The sequence below is a fragment of the Coloeus monedula genome (assembly GCF_965178545.1).
Source record: "Coloeus monedula genome assembly, chromosome: 20".
NCBI lineage: Eukaryota > Metazoa > Chordata > Aves > Passeriformes > Corvidae > Coloeus > Coloeus monedula.
The window spans coordinates 1,217,415-1,236,475 of record NC_138800.1 but is presented as its reverse complement, the minus strand read 5'-3'; the positions used below and the strand labels follow the sequence as shown (position 1 = coordinate 1,236,475).

Below are 19,061 nucleotides of genomic sequence, written 5' to 3'. Positions count from 1 at the left end.
CATGGGTGCCTTCTTTCTGTCCTCGTGTTTCAGCTCCATTTCCCTTAGTGCAAAGGAATGTAAGCATCCCCTCGCTGCCCTGCTCTGAGGTGGCCTGTGGGCTCCTCACTGGCCCAGCAGCAGCGTTTTGGGCCACCTCGAACTCCTTCAGTGTGGGCTGTGCTCAGTGCCTCTTGTGCAAGCCAGCGCTGCCTGAGCGCGTGGGCAGGAGGAGTTCGGCCCCACTGACGCTGCTCCAAGCCCTCCCTGCAGTGCGTTGGTTTCTCTCAGGTGAGAGCTCAGCTGTTGCCCTTTCCCACGGCTCTGTCCTTGTTCCCAGAGGAGCTGAAGGCGCCGCTGGAGGAATACGTCAACAAGCGCTACCCAGGGCTGGTGAAGGTCGTGAGGAACCAGAAGAGGGAAGGGCTGATCCGAGCCCGCATCGAGGGCTGGAAAGCGGCCACGGGCCAGGTCACCGGCTTCTTCGATGCCCACGTGGAGTTCACGGCTGGCTGGTAGGTGCTCAGGGGCTGCAGTAACCAGGCAGTGTCCATCCTTTTGTAGGGATGTGTCCCTGCGGAATGGCACACAAGTCCTCTGCCTTGTTAATCCTTCTCCAGGATTCCTTCAGGATTCCTTCTGGATGGAATGGGAACCTACGAGGAAAACCTGTCCTTGCCCTTGGTCCTTGTAATCCTTCTCTGTTCCTTGCCTTTATGCTTGCACTTTCCCTGCTCCCTACTTATATTTTTCAGGATGATTTCTTATTCCCTTAGCCTTAAGTAATTCCTGCAAGTTTAAAAAAGCCCAGGCAGCAAAGGAATGAAGGAGAAAGTGTTTCCCACTTCTGTGCCCTTTGCTGGATCCCAGTGGGGAAGGCTCAGATGCTTTGGATTGATTTGTTTCCTCTGCTGCTGGGAATAAGTGCAGAGGTGCAGAAGCAGCAAGAGGTGTTTCATAAGGATTTTTTTTCAGAGAGATTCAAAATATTTGAGCTCAAGTGGCTCAAGTTTGAATCTATATCATGACAGGAGCCTGAAAGGGATTTCTTCTTTCTTTAACCAAGAGTAAAAAGTAAATGGTCCATGTTTAGAAAAGTGGAGGTGGAAGAAGCTAAGCTTGTGTTGAATTTGAACACAACAACAGCCACAAAAAACCTGTTTGCAGCTGTTAAAGCCAGAGTTCTGCACAGCTACTGAATCCTTTTTAGTGCCAGTGCAGCTGGAGGGGGTCTTTCAGGAGCTGTTTGTTATGTTGGGATCTGTATTCCCAGAGGAACATTCCTCTCTCTGGTCACTCAGTCCTCACACCTGATTCACTGAGGAGCTCCCACTGACTGAGCTCTTGGAGCTCTTTTTTAGGGATAGACAGGAGGCATTTCTGCACTGTGGGCTTGGCTCTCTCTGTGTTTCCCACCTGCTGCTGTTACTGGGGGCACTGGGAGTACCAGTTCCCCCAGATTCCCCCTGGTGTGGGCACACTGAGCCCAGCTGGCTCTTGGCTGCAGAGGTGAGGCTGAGCACATCCCCTGCTCTGAACACGTGCAAATGGCCCAGAGATGACATTTTTACCTATAAAGCCATCAAACTGCATCCCAAAGATGAATTTTTTAGCTGTATATCATCAAACTGCATCCCAAGGGAAAAAAAGATCCTTCCAACAGTCCTGCTTTCAAGAATTTACCCTGTTCTGCCTGGGGTTTTGGGATCTGGGGGAAGTCTGGGAGAAGTCTGGACTAGTTCAAGTGTGGTTTAAACCAAGCAGACCCTTCCTGGCCTTGCTTTACAGAAGGGAATGTTTCCAGCCAGGCTTCCCAACCCATGGATCATGTTTGCATCCAACACAGGAAGGACATGGAGCTGTTGGAGTGGGTGCAGAGGAGGAATGTGAAGGGCTGGACCACTTCTCCTGTGAGGACAGGCTGAGAGAGCTGGAGTTTTTCAGCTGGAGAAAAGAAGGCTCTGAGGAAATTCCAGAACCAAAGGGAGCCCTCAGGAAAGCTGGAGAGGGACTTGGGACAAGGGCCTGGAGTGCCAGGACACAGGGAATGGCTTCCCACTGCCAGGGGGCAGGGATGGATGGGATCTTGGGGAGGAATTGAATGGAAGCTGCAGAGAACTGACCCTCTCCTGCTGTGCTTTGCCCCTGTCCCCCCAGGGCCGAGCCGGTGCTGTCCCGGATCCAGGAGAACAGGAAGAGGGTGATCCTGCCCTCCATAGACAACATCAAGCAGGACAACTTCGAGGTGCAGCGCTACGAGAACTCTGCTCACGGCTACAGCTGGGAGCTGTGGTGCATGTACATCAGCCCCCCCAAGGACTGGTGGGACGCTGGGGACCCCTCACTGCCCATCAGGTACAGCCAGGGCTGGGGGCACTCACTGACCAGCACTGGGGCAGGGAGGCACCAGGGCTGGGGGCACTCACTGACCAGCACCGGGGCAGGGAGGCATCCAGCTTCTGTGGGAGAGCTGGAGAGGGACACACAGAACCCTGGAGAGACAGGGAAAAGGGGAATGGCTTCAGACAGAGCAGGGTTAGATGGGATATTGGGAAGGAATTGTTCCCTGGCAGGGTGGGCAGGCCCTGGCACAGAGTGCCCAGAGCAGCTGGGGCTGCCCCTGGATCCCTGGCAGTGTCCAAGGCCAGGCTGGACATTGGGGCTGGGAGCAGCCTGGGACAGTGGGAGGTGTCCCTGCCCATGGCAGGGGTGGCACTGGATGGGCTTTAAGGTCCCTTCCAACCCAAACCACTCCATAGTTCTATGAAAATGCAGGAAGATGAAGTGAGGCAGCCACCTTGGAGAGGCAGGGATAACGTCATAACCCCCACCAGCTGTGTGACATGAGCCAGGGAGGGTTTGGAAGGGTTTGGGGTTTGGAAAAGGGTGTTGGTAACAAACACACTGGGGAGGTGCAGAACTGTGCAGGCTTGGCCAGTCTGGTGTTGCAGTGCAGGTGACAAAGCGGTTTTGCCTCAGTTCCAGTGTTAGTTTGTGCAAACCATGAGGAATGGGGAGGTTATTCCCATGGGATGGATTGAGTGTGGATCCACGAAACACAGCACTGTGTTTTCCTGAATGGAAAGTCCCTCTCCTCCCAGGGCAAGCGTTGGAGAAATGTCTCTCAGGCTGTTGTAACACTCCAGCTGAAGGGTTGGCAGCTCTGAAATGCGCTCCAGCCCTGCCAGGCTTCAGGGGTGGGATGAGCCCAAACCCAGAGCAGGAGGGGAGGGGAGAGCTGGGTGTGGCTGGGAGCTGGGGCTGCTCTGTGTACACAGCTCGCAGGTGTTCCCTCCACAGCCCCCAGAGATCACAGGTGAAGCTCTATCAGGAGTGGGGTCTGGCCAGCAGGGTCGGATCCCCCTGGCTCCTGGCGTGGTTGATCTGGAGAAGCCTCGTCCTGAGGCCCAGAGCAGCTGCACGGAGCAGTCCCTGCCTGCTGGGAATCCTGGACCCAAGCAGCTCTGCTCTGCTCACTGCCATAATCCCTGGGAGCTGGAATTAGGTCTATTCCCATTCACACTGAGACTTCTTGTTATTCCTTTGGCTCCCTTGTTCCAGGCAGCTCATTCAGCCCTCAGAGGAGGAACTGTCAGTTTATTCTGGACAGGAATCAGGGCTTTGACAAATAAACAGTTATTTTAACCAAATTCAGGCTGTTGGACTTGTTTAAGGATGGCTGGGCCATGCAGAAGCCAAAGCTGAGGAATCCAAAAGCCTTTGCAGGTGAGGTGTGAGCAGTGTGGTGCTGGCAGCTCTTGCTGGAGCCTCTGGAGGGTGATAAAAGGGGATCAACACTGCTGGGATAAACCTTTCTCAGCCAGTAAATACAGCAGTCAAGGAAGAACAACCTCTTTTATTAAACCAAAGTGGTGCAGTTGGGAGACCCAGGAGTGTCCCCTGCGACTGTGGCACCACCCTGGGAGCTGTCTGGGCTTCAAAACCTGTCCCTTGAGGTGACTGAGGCAACTGGACCCCCCAATGTGACATTTAGAGATCTGCAACACCTTCTGCTCTGTTGTGCTCACAGAACGGGGTTGGAGTTTGTGTCAGTGCACTCAGGGGTGCTTAAGGAGAAGCTGGGGCAGAGCCATGTGGGGAGGGACAGCTTTGGTTCGGGGAAGGTGTTTGGGGGCAGGGGAGGTGAGGTTTGGTGATCTGGAAGATGTTTGATGTTGGTTTTTGGAAGGTGTTTGATGTGAGGGGAGATGAGAAGGCAGAGAGTGCTGAGCTCAGGAGTTTCTGAGCTGAGACCTGAGGGGAGCTGGAGGGTTGGGTGATCATGAAGGGTTGGAATGGGGAGGTCAGGACCTACACAAGGAGGATTTGGGTTCTTTAGGATGTGGCTTTGCCCCAGGCTCCCCAGATATGAACCAGTTTGGGGTTACCAATGAGCCAGGAGTAAATGGGGTCACAGGGATGTTGGACACTTCCACAACACATTTCTTGTCCTTGGTTTGGTGCTGATAACCAGAGGTGCTGCCTGGGGATGGATCTGCTGCTGACCCACAGAAGGGAAGGGTTTTCTGTGGAAGTTGGCTCCTGCTGGCCAGAAGGTCCTGTTGGGTTTTTCTGGTGCCTGTTTTATCTTTAAAAAATGTAGGCATGGTGCTAAAATCTGGGCAGGACACTGAGCATCACATCCATGCATTTAATCTGATTGCAAACAGTCACTGACAGGAGGAGCTGGGAGAGGTTTTTATCTGGGGTTCCTACAACCCTTTTGGACAAAACCCTGGAGCAGGGGGTGCCCCATTATCCCCAGGGCATCCACAGCCTGGTAATCCCAGGGATCTGCCCGCTCAGCTCCATGGAAAAGAGATGAGAGGAGGGTTCTGGAGACACCTGGATTTGTTAAAGGCATCTGAAATGTGGATTCTGCTGCTGAGGTCTCAGGGGTTTAAGGGAGCCCGGGCAAAGGACACAGCCCTGAGACACCCAGGAACCTCCCAGCCGTGTTGGATAATCAAACACCTGAAATATCATTGCTGGCAGGCACTGGGGCAGGATTAGAGAAGATAAATGGGCAATGTCCCCAGCAGGAGGCTAATGGCACCTCTGTCCTGTTGTGGAAGCACACACAGACCAGAAATAACGACAGCAGCTCTTTCTGTGCCACACAATGCTGTGAAAATCTGCACTTTGCAGCAGTATTTGCATGGAAGGGATGCCAGTGCAGTGCTCCACGTGCCTAGGCATGGGATTAGAGGAAGTTTGGAAGTTACAGCATACAGAGGTACATTAGTTTTTCAGAGATATTTTAGGATGAAAGGATGGGAGTGAAGTAAAGAGTTTCTCCCTTATTTTTGGGTTTACTCTCGGTGCGTGGGGACTGTGGCAGCCCCAGAAGTTCCCTGCCCACCAGAGCTGCTCCAGCCCTGTGAGCCCACAAGTGACCAAATTCACTCAGTGGGGACTGGAGACAGAACTTGTGGCTATGTTTGGGGCAGTTTTCTCTCGTGGCTAATTCCCAGATATGATTATCCAGGCAGAGAGCTGATGGCCTCTTTGAAATGAAATTCATCTAAAATATGGCCCAGTCTCAAACTGGCTCCTGCTTCACCCAGTAATACCCTGCAAGAAATAGCCTCACTGAATCCCTGGGGGGAATTCTGCTCTAACACCTGGGGTCTGCAGTACATCTTCTGCTGTATTTTTGTCACATTAACATTTAAAATGCTGATACACCAAAGATCCCCCCAGTCTCAGCACTAGCTGCGCCTGATTTCACAGCCAGGCTTGCCTTGCCAGGCTCTGCCTACCTCTGTGCAGGAGATAAAGCTGTGATTCCAGGGTAATGGATCGTGGCTGAATTAGCTCTCCCAGAAGAGGCAGACAGAAAATGACATCGGAAATGGTCATCACAGAGATCCTGATCTTCACCACAGCGAGGTGCAGGGCTGCTGGGATTTCCTGCTGAGTGCTAGGAGGGAATCTGTGCCTGCATTCCGTGGCTGGATGTGCTTTGCTGTGGAGATGTAGCCAGGATTGATCCAGTTATTGATGACAGGTGTTGATCAGAGTTTGCTGAGGGCTCAGAAACCTGTGAGGCCACAAAAAATGGAAGAAGGCTGATGCTTTCAGTGACCTGTGGGAAATCCAAGTGAGATCTTTGGAGATGCTGTGAAACAGAAGATTGATGACCTGGTCTTGGCATATCCCATGGTGGGACCCAGCTTTTTAGCATCCTCAGGAATGATTTATTTCCCCCTGACAGAACATGAGCTTTTTTGAGGTTCATTGAGGTCTGGAGCCTGTTGTTTCACTGGTGTGAACCCCAGAGCCTGACCTGGTTTGGTTGTGTCGCATCAGCTTTGGTCCAAAAGCTGCTGAAATCTGGGAGGTTTCTGGCTCCATGTGCTGATGGTGCTTCAGAGGCAGCCCCAGGATTTGTAATTACAGGTGTGAGACACTGATGGCTCCAGGGGTCTGGTCCAGGAAAACAATGAAAAGCTCTCCTACCCCTGGATCTCATCCAGGAGCCACATGAGTGAACACTGAGCAGCCCTGGGGCTGAGGGACACTCACCTGAGCGTGGAAATGGGGCTGGCCACACCTTTCTGCTGGCAGGAGTTGTGCAACCTGGATCTTTGCTGCCTGGGTCCCTCAGTGGTGAGGGGACAGGGCAGTGAGCCGCTGTCACTGGCATCACAGAGCCTCTGAGGGTGGAAAAGCTCTCCGAGACCCTCAAGGCCAGCCCCTGAGCAGGTGCCCCCCTGCCCAAAAAACCACGTTGTGAGATGCCAGGTCTGCCCATTCTTGGAACACCTCAGGGCTGCTGACTGCACCCTCTCCCTGGATAGATTGGATTATTTACAACGTGATGGATTTCCTGACTTTCTCTTTGCCTTTTCCACACGTGGCTGTGCGGAGCCTCAGTGGCTCCCTTGGTGAGCAACCCCCATTAGGTGTTGGGGCTGGAGAAGCTCTCAGGTGGCTCCAGAGGTGACAAGAAGCCTCTTTCCAAGCCTGCCATGCACAGATGGCAGCTGGGAGCCAGCTTTTAGGTTGAACTGGGCTTCAGACAGGGCTTTGCTGCAGATGTTTTATGTGGCACTTCATCTTTACTGGTGCTGGAAGACAAAAGCTCATTTAATTAGAATGAAGATAATTGTGAGGAGGAAATGGGGTTTGAGAGTTATGGATCAGGAAAGAATAGAAGGGCTGATAGGTTTGGGGTTCTTTTATAAAGATGAAAATAATGTTAATTAACCCACCCAATTACCTGCTCTCTCAGCCTCACAAATGTTAATGAGTTTGCTCTTGCAGTGTACTTAGGAAAGAGCAAACTTCATCCCAGGTGTGGGAATGATGCAGGGGTGGAGAAGGGAAAAACAGAGGGGTTTTAGGTTATTGAGTATCGCCCAGGAGCAGGGAGAAGGTTCTGCTGCTTAACAAAGAGTTTGTGTTTAATTAAAGTGTTCCTCAGTCACAGAGCTCAGGGGGTGCCGAGCTGCCCCTCTCTGGTGGCTGGGCTTTCACTGGACCTTAGGGATTTGTGGTGGGATCATTATCATATTTATTTATTCATTCCAGAAACCACTAACTATTGATTTTTCCGTGGGGCTTCCTGCAGCCACCATCCCATGATGGCATTCAAAAGCCCAAAGGTGTTTTCTTCGTTTTAATTAAACAAATGCTGTTTCTTTCCTCATTTAGTCTAATTCCTAGGAATTAGGAATTCACTGTAACAGCCTGAAACTTCTGTGCACACAGGATTTGCACAACCTCTGAAGTAGCTATGGGCTCTTGGGAATAACCTCTACTGCCATAAAATGATGGAAGAGGATCTCCGTGCCTGGGACAAGTGGTTCCTGTGGCACATCCCACATCCACACCCTTGCAGGGTGAGCAAGGTGCACATCAGACCCTCAGTAACAGATTCAGACAGGTTTGCTTAAACTCTTATAAATAATTTCATCACCACTGAGCTGCTCAAGGTGGCAGAAGGCATCTCAGGGATGGTGCCTGGACACAGGTGTGAGGAAAAGGCAGGATTTTCAAGATTTGTCCTGGGTTTCTGTTGGTTTGTTTTGAAAAAAACTTGAGGCATTTGTACAAAATGCTGAATATTTTTTGAATTGGTTCTTTCTGGCTTTAACATCTCCAAACTGCAGGAAGGTCCCTGATTCTGTGTGAAGATGGTTTAAAATGTTCTCACTCTTCTGGCATTTGGAAGTTGAGGGAAAGATTTCCATAGGAGCCAGATGTGGGGCAGTGAAATGAGAATTTGTTTTTGGAAACCTCATCTGGAATGTGTGAGAAGATGGTGGTGTTTGCTTAGAGGGATGGGATGGGATGGGATGGGATGGGATGGGTGGGAATGTTCCAACAGCTGCAGAAGGCTCATGGAGCTCTTCAATGGCTTCATATGACATTTAAACAGATAAAATTTAAATCAAACAGGAAGATAAGATGTTGGCACTGGTGATCCACCCCAGGCTCTAAAGGCCAGGCCCTCTCCTTGAGCAGCTCAAGGAGACCAGAGCTCTGTGTTGGCCACCCAAAGGCTTTATCTCCCTTGAGGTCTGGTTCTCCTCCATCCCTGCACTGGCTGCAGTTCCATGTCAGGGCTCAGCATCATTTCCAGCAAAATCCCTGGAGCCCCAAAGGCCTTTGGGCCAGACCTTGGTCCAGCATGGGAACAACCTGGCAGTGTCCAAGGCCGGGCTGGACACTGGGGCTGGGAGCAGCCTGGGACAGTGGGAGGTGTCCCTGCCCATGGCAGGGGTGGCACTGGATGGGCTTTAAGGTCCTTCCAACCCAACCCATTCCATGATTCTGTGATTCTTCCCCAGGCAAGGCTTTGTTGGTGCTTCTGGAAAGAGCTGCTGCAAACATCTTGTTGTGTAAACACCTGAACAAAATCAAACCCATCCATCCTGAGCTCCTGGAGAGCTGTGCTTCCAGGGGTGTGAAGCTGAAACCCAAGGTCTGATCACTCCTGGCTGCCACAGAGAATGAAGCTCTGAAAACTTGAAAACAAATAACAGAAGAATCCCAGAATATTTTGGGTTGGAAGGGACTTTAAAGCTCACCCAGTGCCACCCCTGCCATGGGCAGGGACACCTCCCACTGTCCCAGGCTGCTCCCAGCCCTGTCCAACCTGGCCTAGTAGAGAAGAAATGGAGGGATTTTTTTTTGTTTAATTAGTGTCAGTCTTGTTTGGGCTCGAAATGTAGGAGAGGGAAGATTTAGGTCAGAATCATGACCTCAATAACTTTGTCATCCATCTCCAGATTAAATTAAAACCATCAAGTGCTTTATCAGCTTCTAAAGTACTCCAGCAAGAACCTCTTCAGTGCTCTCAGTTTGGGTTTTCCTTTTAATGCTGAGGGTTTTTTGGGGATGATTTGAGGCCACATAGTAAAAAAAATCTTTTAATTGACTTTCTCAGTTTTTATGTTAACGGTACTGGGAGAAGTGCTCCTCAACTGGCTGCACAAAGTGGCCTTCACTCCCTGGTGTGCTAATTTGAAGCTCTTAAACTTCCCAGAGATTCCCTGTGGTGTGAGAAAGCTGCCACGGACGTGTTGGAGCTCAGATTGCTGCTGTTGGGCCCCTTTACGAGGAATTCTTCATCTGCTGGTTTTTAATGTCACCTAATTTAGTGCCAAGTGTAAAGAAGGCTCTGTAATAACTTGTAGTGGTGTCAGGTTTTACAAGATGAGCAGATTGATGTCACTGCCTGGAGAGCCTCTGCTGAGGGGGCACCTGAGCTCTGTGCACGTGGGGCTGGTTGGCAGCAGCCCGTGGGATGAGCAGGCTCTCCATGGATGTCAGTGCTGGATCCTGGTATTCTTGGAAGGGAATCTCCTTGGGATTGGCTGCACCCAGAGCAGAAGATCCTTGCTGAAACCCAGCAAGGTCCCCACCAAGCACCAGGGTTTGGGGGATGGCCCAAAGCCATGTGATTCTTCTGTGGGTTAGGGAGAAGCTTCTGGAGTGGAGGACCTGTGTTTGTGCAGCTTCCCAGTGCTGGGGGCAGGGTTGTCCCAGGGCCGTGGCAGAGGGACCCAGCTGGGCTCGTGCCTGGCTGGTTTGGCCAAGTGACCTTGCAAAAGCAGTGTTTGAGCACCCTTGAGGTGGGACATTTGGGGGCATAGAGTGGGATTTGGGTTCAGTATGAAATACCTGCCCCAGGGAAGGAACGGGGGAGATCCATCTGTGGGGGCTGAGCCTCCAGGCCAGCTTGGTGCAGATGGAACCCCCTGCAGCCCTGCCCAGCCTTGGGTGGGGCTGCTTGTTGTTGCCAGGACATTTCCCTGCTTTGCCTGAGAAGTGGCTGGCTGGAGTCAGTAATTTGGGGGGCTTCTTGGTTGTTTCAGTGATTCCTGGATGAAAATAAATGCAGGCAGTCTTGATGATGGTGCAAATTCCATCATCGTTCTGGGCATCCTGGGACACTTATAAAAGCTTTAAGGCTGTGATTGTCCCTCTCTGCTCTGCGCTGGGGGCAGTGTAAGAAAGATCCAGAGTTACTGGAGATGATCCAAGGGAGGGACAGGGAGGTGGTGAAGGGCCAGGAGGGTGGGATTGTTGGGTGTCTGTGCAGAGCCAGGAGTTGGATCACTGTTCCTGTGGGTCCCTTCCAGCTCAGGTTATTCTGTGATTCTACAAAACCGCCACTCTAGGCCAAATTAAAGGTGTTACCCCAAGTAAAACTGAAATCCCTCAAGCACCAGTCAGCCCAGCTTCCCCCTGAGAGGCCTTGGAAACTGGGCAGGGACACTGAGCCCCTGGCTTGTCCCTTCAGGGGGGGAACAGAGCTGCAGGCAAGGGAGCAAATCCTCCTTCCTGAAGGGAGCTGTAGTTTATTGGCAGGAAATGTTCATGTAATCCATTTTCATGAAGAAAACCACACTGGCCATACTGGAAGCATTTGCTTTTGTGTTTTTAGAGCTTTGCATAAGAGAATTATTTTGATTAAAAAGAAAAAAAAAATTGTGCTCCTGGTTGAAAAAATAAAACTACTTGCACTGACAGAACTTTAATCTGAGCCCAAGTCACAAAACCAGCCTTTATTGATGTCAGAGTTGCTTTAGAAATGGAAAGAGTAAACAGGATTTGGCCTTTAATTTGTGACGGGTTTTGATTTTTTCAGAGGCATTAAAGAGACAGAAAAGATGGGTATTAAATTATTTAACAATTGCTAGGAAAATTAAGCTTCAGAGAGCCTGTTTTCACTGCAATAATCTTATTAATAAAAACAAAACAATCTGGGGCAGCACCAATATTCGGAGCTCATACCCCGCTGCCTGAATTGTTTCCGAGTGGTCCATGAAGTGATTTTGGAAGCCAATGCCAAGCTGAGCCTTTTCTGTGGTCTGTTCACACTTCCCAGGAGAAAGCTGCCATTGATGGATTATCCAAACATATTTTCCCTCTAAAATCGAAAGCAGAGGGGAAAAATATGCGAGGAGGAGTTGGGGGAATTTGGCTTTTTGAAGTTATTTTTTTTTCACTGGCAGATGGCTTTCAAGTGATTTATTGGCCAAAACCAATCCATTTTCATTAGAATGCAAGTATTTAATGACTTTGGAGGTGGGGACTCCAAACAAAGCAGTGATAATGGAGCCTAGGGGCGCTCGGTGACAAAGCAGAGCAGCCCTTCATCAAACAGACTTTAGAGAGCGTTTGAGAGCCAGGGCTGAGGGCTGTGATTTCCTTTCATGTGCACTTTAATTCACTGTCCTTTGCAGCCAGCAGTGCATAAATAGGCCTAGATTAAATTAAAGGGGAAATGGATCCTTGCTCTCATCCTCACGGGCTGCAGCAGTAAGTGCTGGATGCCCTGGGAGCTCCCGGCCCCTCAGCCTTGGAGCATGGGAGGTTTTCCAAACTCTCCCGTCCCTCCGTGCCCAGAGCCCCTCCTGCTGCTTTGTGCAATCTCCCCGAGATTCCACCCTGGAATGTCTTCCTGGTGCTTGTGGAGTGTCTGCCCAGGGATGTGAGCAGGGCCCTGGCAAACCCAAAAGCCAGGGGGGCACCTCCCTTCATCCCGGGTTCCCAGCACAGCTTTGGAAACGTGCAAATGGGAAATCTGAGGGAGAGCAGTTGGGAGGGTCCTGATGGTCTGTGAGACCCCACCTGCAGAGCTGCCCCAGCCCTGGCCCAGCACAGGGAGGAGCTGGAGCTGCTGGAGGAGCCCAGAGGAGGCTCCAGGATGATCCGAGGGATGGAGCAGCTCTGCTGGGAGGAGAGGCTGGGAGAGCTGGGGATGTTCAGCCTGGAGAGGAGAAGCTTTGGGGTGACCTCCTTGTGGCCTTCCAGGACCTGAAGGGGCTACAGGAGAGCTGGAAAGAGACTCTACAAGGGCCTGGAGGTTCAGGACAAGGCAGGTGGCATTAAACTGAGAGTGGGTTTAGATGGGATATTGGGATGGAATTCCTGGGTGTGAGGGTGGGCAGGCCCTGGCACAGGGTGCCCAGAGCAGCTGGGGCTGCCCCTGGATCCCTGGCAGTGTCCAAGGCCAGGCTGGACATTGGGGCTGGGAGCAGCCTGGGACAGTGGGAGGTGTCCCTGCCCCTGGCAGGGGTGGCACTGGATGGGCTTTAAGGTTCCTTCCAACCCAGCCCATTCTGGGATTCCATGACACCTGTGGGTGCCCCCACCCTTTCCCCACCTCCCCTCTGGGGATGAACAACTCCAGAGTTGGGATTTGCTGCCTTCTGCACCCACACCAGCTCTTGGTGGAGTTACTGCTGGGCTCTTTCAAAGCACAGCTCGAGCACTGCAGCCTGCACTGTTGCCAGGGAATTTTGGCATTCCTGGAGTGAGTGAAGTCACCCAGGAACATGTTTTAGTTGCTGGTTTTGATCCTGTCAGTGCCTGGAAATGATGTCCATGGGGCTGGCTCTGGGCTCCCTACCCACAGAAGCCCATTTGTAGGAGCTTCACAGGTGAGCATCAGCCCTGCTCATCCTGAAGGGCTTGGGGAGGTGCTGGATCATCCCTGCTCCCCCTTCCCCACCACGAGCTCCTCAGCTTTGGCTCAGGGGTACGAACCCTACCTGGACACACCTGAGGTGTGGAGGAGTCCTCAGGGCTCATTAGGATTTCTGGGGTCTCCAAATCAGAAACCCTCTGTGCTTGCAGTGCTGAGAGGGCCTGGGCAGAGCCAAAGTCTGTTGCAGGGGGATGGAGGCTGGGAGCAGCTGGTGGGAGCAGCTCTGGCTGAGGTTGTGCTGTGACAGCTGAGGGAGCCGTGGGCCCCGTGGTGCTTAATGAACACCTTTTCCAATCCCTGGTGCCTTGTAGCTGTGGTACTGTCAGAAAACGAGCAGGTCCTTGCTAATGAGCACAGCTTGGGGTTGTTCTGAGCCTGATCTGACTCGTGCTCGCTTTGCTCTGATCAATGCCTGGGCACACTCGCCTCTGCTGGGGACACGGAGCTGCTGCGAGCCTGCCACAGGACACAGAGAAATCAGGTGTCTGCGAGGGGCTGGGGCTGCTCCGGGCTCATCTGCCCTGGGGAGCAGCCTTTTACTGCCCTGCAGCCCATCCCCTCCCTTCTTTAGGCCTGGTTTAAATTTGCAGGTGTTGAGGCATTGGTACTGGGCTGGCACGCTGCCAGCCACAGTTGTGGGCTGTGCTGGGTTAATGCCGTGCCAGCCCTGCCTGGTGTGTCCTTCCCCCTCCTCTCTGCACTCTCTGTGCTTTCCCTTCAGGAAAAAGTACTTTGGGAGGGGAAAAGAAAAGGACACGAAATATTTAGGTGAACATCTGCCAGCATTTTTGAGTGCTGCCATAAGACCTCAGTGGCTGCAGCAAACTGATCTGAATGGGAGACCCGGGCTTAGGAGGAGGGTTTGGTGCTGGGAAAAGGTGGCACAGGGTGGGCTCCACACCCAGAGCAGTCTCCCCAGAGGCTCCTCACTCCCTGCAGAGAGGCAGGCTCAGGTTTGCTCTGTCAGTCCTTCCCGAAGTCACTGCTGGGACTGTTTGGAAGGAGCTCTTCCCTCTGCTGAGCAGGGGATTGGTGCCTGCAGAGGCCCTGGCCCCCTGTGACCAGCACTGGCAGCACCAGCACAGCTCTGCTCTGCTGGCAGTGAGGAAAGGCATCAAACACAGCCCCAGATGTGCACCCTGATTGCCTTCCCGGGCTCCCCGTTTATCACTGCTGCTCTGTCAAGCCCAGGCCTGGGAGGAAAGAGCAGCTGACAGGTTTCCAAGATTCTCCACAGATGGGACTTAATGGCCACGTGATCCCGTGGTTCTGGCTTCTTTTTTAGGGAAAAGTTCTTTTTTTTTTTTTCCTGTTGCAATGACAGAACTTTTTCTTGAGGTGTGGGAAGTCAGCTAAGGCAGGGTGCCAAGGAATTGTGCATTTCTCTTGGTACAAACTCCATGCAGGCAGAACTAAAAACTTGGAGAGCTACAGGCTCCAGGGAAGGTGCCACATGAGATTTTGAAACTGTGGCAGTCCTGAGTGGGACTGCAGTTGAACCATTAAATGTGTCAAGAACATTTGCAGCCAAAACAGAGGCAGGAGCAAAGGCTGGCACTGAGAAAGGGTGTGAGGATGAAGTTTGATGCATTTTGCTCCAAGTTTGGAGGAATTGGGAAGCTCTCTGGTGGGCTGTGTGCACTGGAAGGGACAATAAGGCAGATCATGATATGAAGCTGTTGGGATGGAGTAGTCGATACAGGAAAATGGGAGTGTTAAAAGCTGCTCTTCCCTGCATGTGGTGGAATTTCACAGAGGGATCAAGCCTTGGTCCTTCCACCATCCCAGGGTGCTCCAAGCCCCGTCCAGCCTGGCCTTGGACACTTCCAGGGATCCTGGGCAGCCTCCCAGGGAACAATTCCTTCCCAATATCCCATCCATCCCTGCCCTCTGGCAGTTTGACCCCATTCCCCTTGTCCTGTCCCTCCAGTTCCTGATGCAGGGTCCCTCTCTGCCTTCCCTGGAGCCCCTCCAGACCCTGGGAGGGGCTCTGAGGTCTCCACACAACCTCCTCTTTCCCAGGCTGAACAATCCCAGCTTTCCCAGCCCGTCTCTCCATAGGGGAGGTGCTCCAGTGTCCCCACTAACCTCATACAGCACCTCCCCTGAGCCTCCTTCTCTTTCCCAGGGCATTGGGATGTCTCAGTGCATTGCTGGCTTCTTCTTGGGGAAGGAAAGGGATGGGAGCACTTCCTGAGAGCTCTATCAGCCTCATGTTTAGGCTTATCTCTCTGCTCCACTTGACAGCTGTGTGGGTATCATCTCCAGAGCAGAAACCAAACAAACTCCAGGAGCTGTGAGTTCTGTATTTTCCCTGTGTCCGTAGGCAGCTGCACTTGTGTGTGGGCAGTCATGGGTTTGTCACTTTTCTGAGAGGGAACAAAATGAAAAATCTGGTTTTCTCGGAGATGACAAAGTCTGCTGAAGCTCTTTGCCCGTCCTCAGTGTGAATTTCAGGATCTAGGTCTGTCTAATCCACAAGATGGTTTGTTTTCTTTGTGTTGCAAAGCTCTCTGTCCACTGGTCACCAAACATTTTGTGTCCACTAGAATATTCCTGCTGGAAGAACACTTGGTTGGAAGGAGAGAGAAGCACACAGGGTGCAGTTTTAAGGGTGGGGAGCTGAGCTCTGGCTGAAGACGCTCTAAAAATAAAGTGGAAAGGACGGAAAGGAGCGATCCCAATTCCTTTTGGAACAGGAATGAGGAGATGGAGGAAGCAGATGGCTGCTTTGCTGGATTGTTCCGTCTGATTTGGGGATGGGAACCTGCAGTTACTGCCAGGAGAAATCACTTGGGAATTCATGGGAACGAGGATACCACAGGATTAGCAGTTTTTGTGGGCTGTGGCACCAGGCTGGTGGTGCCTCCACATCTTCCATCCAGAGCGGCTCTCAGCCCTGTCCAAGATTTCCAGGCAGGCCTTGACACAAAGCAAGGGGCTCTGCAGCCCCAGCAGTGCTCAGGGCTTGCAGCAGAGCCACGTTTTCTGTTTTAGCAGGGCAGACAATGTCGTTTGAGTGCTTATTTTCCAGGCAGCAGTGCTTCCCTTGGCCTAGCTGGCCATAAATCAGCCCGCATTCCCTGTGTGCCTGCAGAAGTGGCTTCGTTTCAGCTCTGAGGGAGAATTTGCTGCCCCTGCAGTCGTTTCTTTTTCAGCTTTTGTGAAACAGGCTTTAATATGGAAATAAATCATCAGAGCATTACTAAATTAAAAATAAGCATAGAAGCAGACAGAGCTGCCAAGTTAAGGTTAAACTTGGAGCAGGAGATCAGATTTTGGTTTCATCAGTCTTTCCTCCCACTCTTTGCTTAATTTGGTGCTTAAATGAGCCTAATAACTGCTGCAGAGCTCTGCACACCCAGCTGCTTTGGAGAGCAGTCTCCTGGTCCTCATGTTCTTATTTTGGGTCACACACATCACTGCACTGATGTGCTGGAGCTGTACTTGTAGATGCCACAGTTTATTGGGATGCAGAAGGATTGCACTTGCTTGGAGCAGAGATTAGCATCAAGTTTACCTCCTTCCCTGGGAGCAAAGAGGAGCATTTCCAGTCCACTGACAGGTTTTGGGTTGGCTTTGTTTGCTCTCATACCTGACCCCAGCTCACTTTTGAAGAGTCTTGAAGCAACAGCATCATCAGGGGGAAAAGTCATCGTCACTGACAGGGAACTGGGAACTTCCCAGGGACAGACTGGCAAAGGGATGGAGGGGCCTGATGGTCACTGGTGCTGCCAGGGATTTACAGAAATGTGCCCAGAGTAGGGGAAGGTGGGGAGGGGCTGGCAGAGAGCAGCTGGGGCTGCCCCTGGGTCCCTGGCAGTGTCCCAGGCCAGGCTGGACGGGGCTTGGAGCAGCCTGGGACAGGGGAAGGAGTTCCTGCTGTGGCAGGGGGTGGAACGAGCTGGTTTTTAATGCCCCTCCCAACCCAAACCATTCCAGGATTCTGTGTTTCATTCCCAGGCTGAGAGCCCTGAGCTGGTGTTTGGAGCAGCCTTGAATTTCACAAACGCTTTGTCCCTTTCAAAGCCTCTTCCTTAATTCCTCTCCCCCTCCATTCCCAGCACTTCAAGGAATGGGATGATATTTTCATCCCGTTTTTCCTCTTTATTTTACTGAAAGTTCACTGTGGCAAAATCCTTGAGCATGTTCCTGCCTTGGAGAGCTAAAAGGAATCTCCAAATGGTGCTGGATATGATCCGTGGGATCCATCCAGGACTTTGCTGAGTGCTGGCCACTGTTTGCAGTGCTCTGTACAGGTCCTTTGCTCTTGGTTTTCCATAATCTCCATCGGTTGTGGGATGCCATTGCCAAACAAATGAGATGGTAATTAGCATGGCAACATCAGAGGAAGTTGATTTTCCGTCTGTAATAGGGATGATGATAATTAAACATGCATGACCTCATTGGGTTGAATAGGAATCAATTCAAATTAAAGCTGGCCGGGAATTCTTTTCCTCCTGTGAAATTTTTTGGAGAAAGCAAGAACAACATAACAAGTCCTAATGAAAGGAAATTGGGCTGATTTGCACCCTCAGTATTAAAAAATGAAAAAGCTGGGAGATTTTTCAGGGATGGAACGTTTGATGGTACCTGCCCTGCCCTGCCCCAGCTGTGTGTAAATGCCCATTTTGATGAAGTTTTTCATTTGGAAAAACAAAGTTCAGAACTTTCCAGCTGTTTCTAACACTGTTTAGAAAAACTCAGCTCAAACACGTGGAAATGCTTCCCCAGTCTGTGTCCAGAGAGGCTCTGTGGCCAGCAGGGCACATACATTAGTTCTGTAACATTGTCTTGATTCCTTGTGCATGAGTGAACTCATCTCCAGTCTCACTAGAGCAGCTGCTTTTAAAGGGAAAAGATTTGTTATTGTGGAGATGGAACAACAGAGGGGTTAAAGTTGGAAGCCCAAGTCTGGGGCCCCAGAAAGGAGCTGGTGTTGGCCTCACCCTCAGCCAGAGCAGTGGCACCTGAGAGGCTCCTCTGGAGCGCAGGTGGGAAAGTGTTGGGTTAAATTCCTTCTTTTTGCCATTTTTTTTCCCAAATGAAGTTTCAGTGGTGCCTCAGCAGCTGCAGCCAAGCTTGCCCAGAGCTCCTGGGTTCGGCTTTTGGGAGAAGTGTGAAACCTCTCAGCCTGCAGGCTGGTTCGGGCCAGGGCAGGGAGCTGAAGGATGGGAAAGCAAAGCTTGGGTAGTGCCAGGTCTGTGTTCTGCATTTTGGGTTTGCTTCCAGGCCTTTGGTAGGAGCCCTTCGAACCTGTGGGATTCATCAAACATGGGAAGGGGCTGAAAGCAAGATCCTCTCCCAGCCACCAGGGTGAGGCTGCACAGAGACCTGCTGGAAGCAGCTGATGCTTCCCATTTTTGATCAACATCCTGAACAAGGTACTGCACGTGTTTGCTCTGGGACAGTGCTGTCCTTTGGAAAGGGCCATTGAGGGAACGGCCTCAGGCTGGGCCAGGGGAGGCTCAGGTTGGACATCAGCAGGAATTTCTCCATGGAAAGGGTGCTCAGGCCTTGGCAGGGGCAGCCCAGGGAGGTTTGGAGTCCCCATCCCTGGAGGTGCCCAAGGAAGAACTGGAGGTGGCACTCAGAGCTCTGGGCTGGGGACAAGGTGGGCATTGGGCACAGCTTGGTCTGGGACAGCTTTTCCAACCTCAGTGATTCTGGGATTTTCTCATCCTTCCCCCTTCCCTAGGGAAAAGCCAATAAATCTTACATCCAGTCAGAGTGAAACAAATGCTGAAATCCTTCTTTCTTCTCCTCTTTGGAAAAGTTTTGTTTCTTCCCTGTCCCCAGCCATTGGTGTCACTGGGTGTGGTGGGAGGTGGTGGCTTAAATTCCAAGTGTGGCCCCTGGTTCCTGTTGGGATTTGACACTTTTTTACACCTGTGATGGGGCCATTTCTGACTCAGATTCTCAGATTGCCCCATGTGTGATAAATGACATAACACAAGGTCGTGTCTGTGCAGGTGACACTCAAACCACAGCGTGAGAGGTGAGCACACCAAATGTGTGGCCAAATACTGCCGTGGCTTTGGTTTGGATGCATCCACTTAAACTTCCATGTTTTCCACATGGATTTTTTCATCTGCCACAAGCATCCTTGTGAACACGGGGAAGTGCTCCTGAG

The 19,061-nt window shown here is 51.6% G+C and overlaps 1 protein-coding gene across 1 annotated transcript in view; it reads left to right on the top strand.

The window, feature by feature from the left end:
- The window catches only part of GALNT17 (polypeptide N-acetylgalactosaminyltransferase 17), a 211,007-nt gene that overhangs the window by 89,752 nt on the left and 102,194 nt on the right, over positions 1 to 19,061 (top strand). The window contains exons 4-5 of the mRNA XM_082294376.1: positions 320 to 494; positions 2,137 to 2,334. Of these exons, the coding sequence (XP_082150502.1) occupies positions 320 to 494; positions 2,137 to 2,334 (373 nt within the window). The remainder of the gene's footprint in view (positions 1 to 319; positions 495 to 2,136; positions 2,335 to 19,061) is intronic.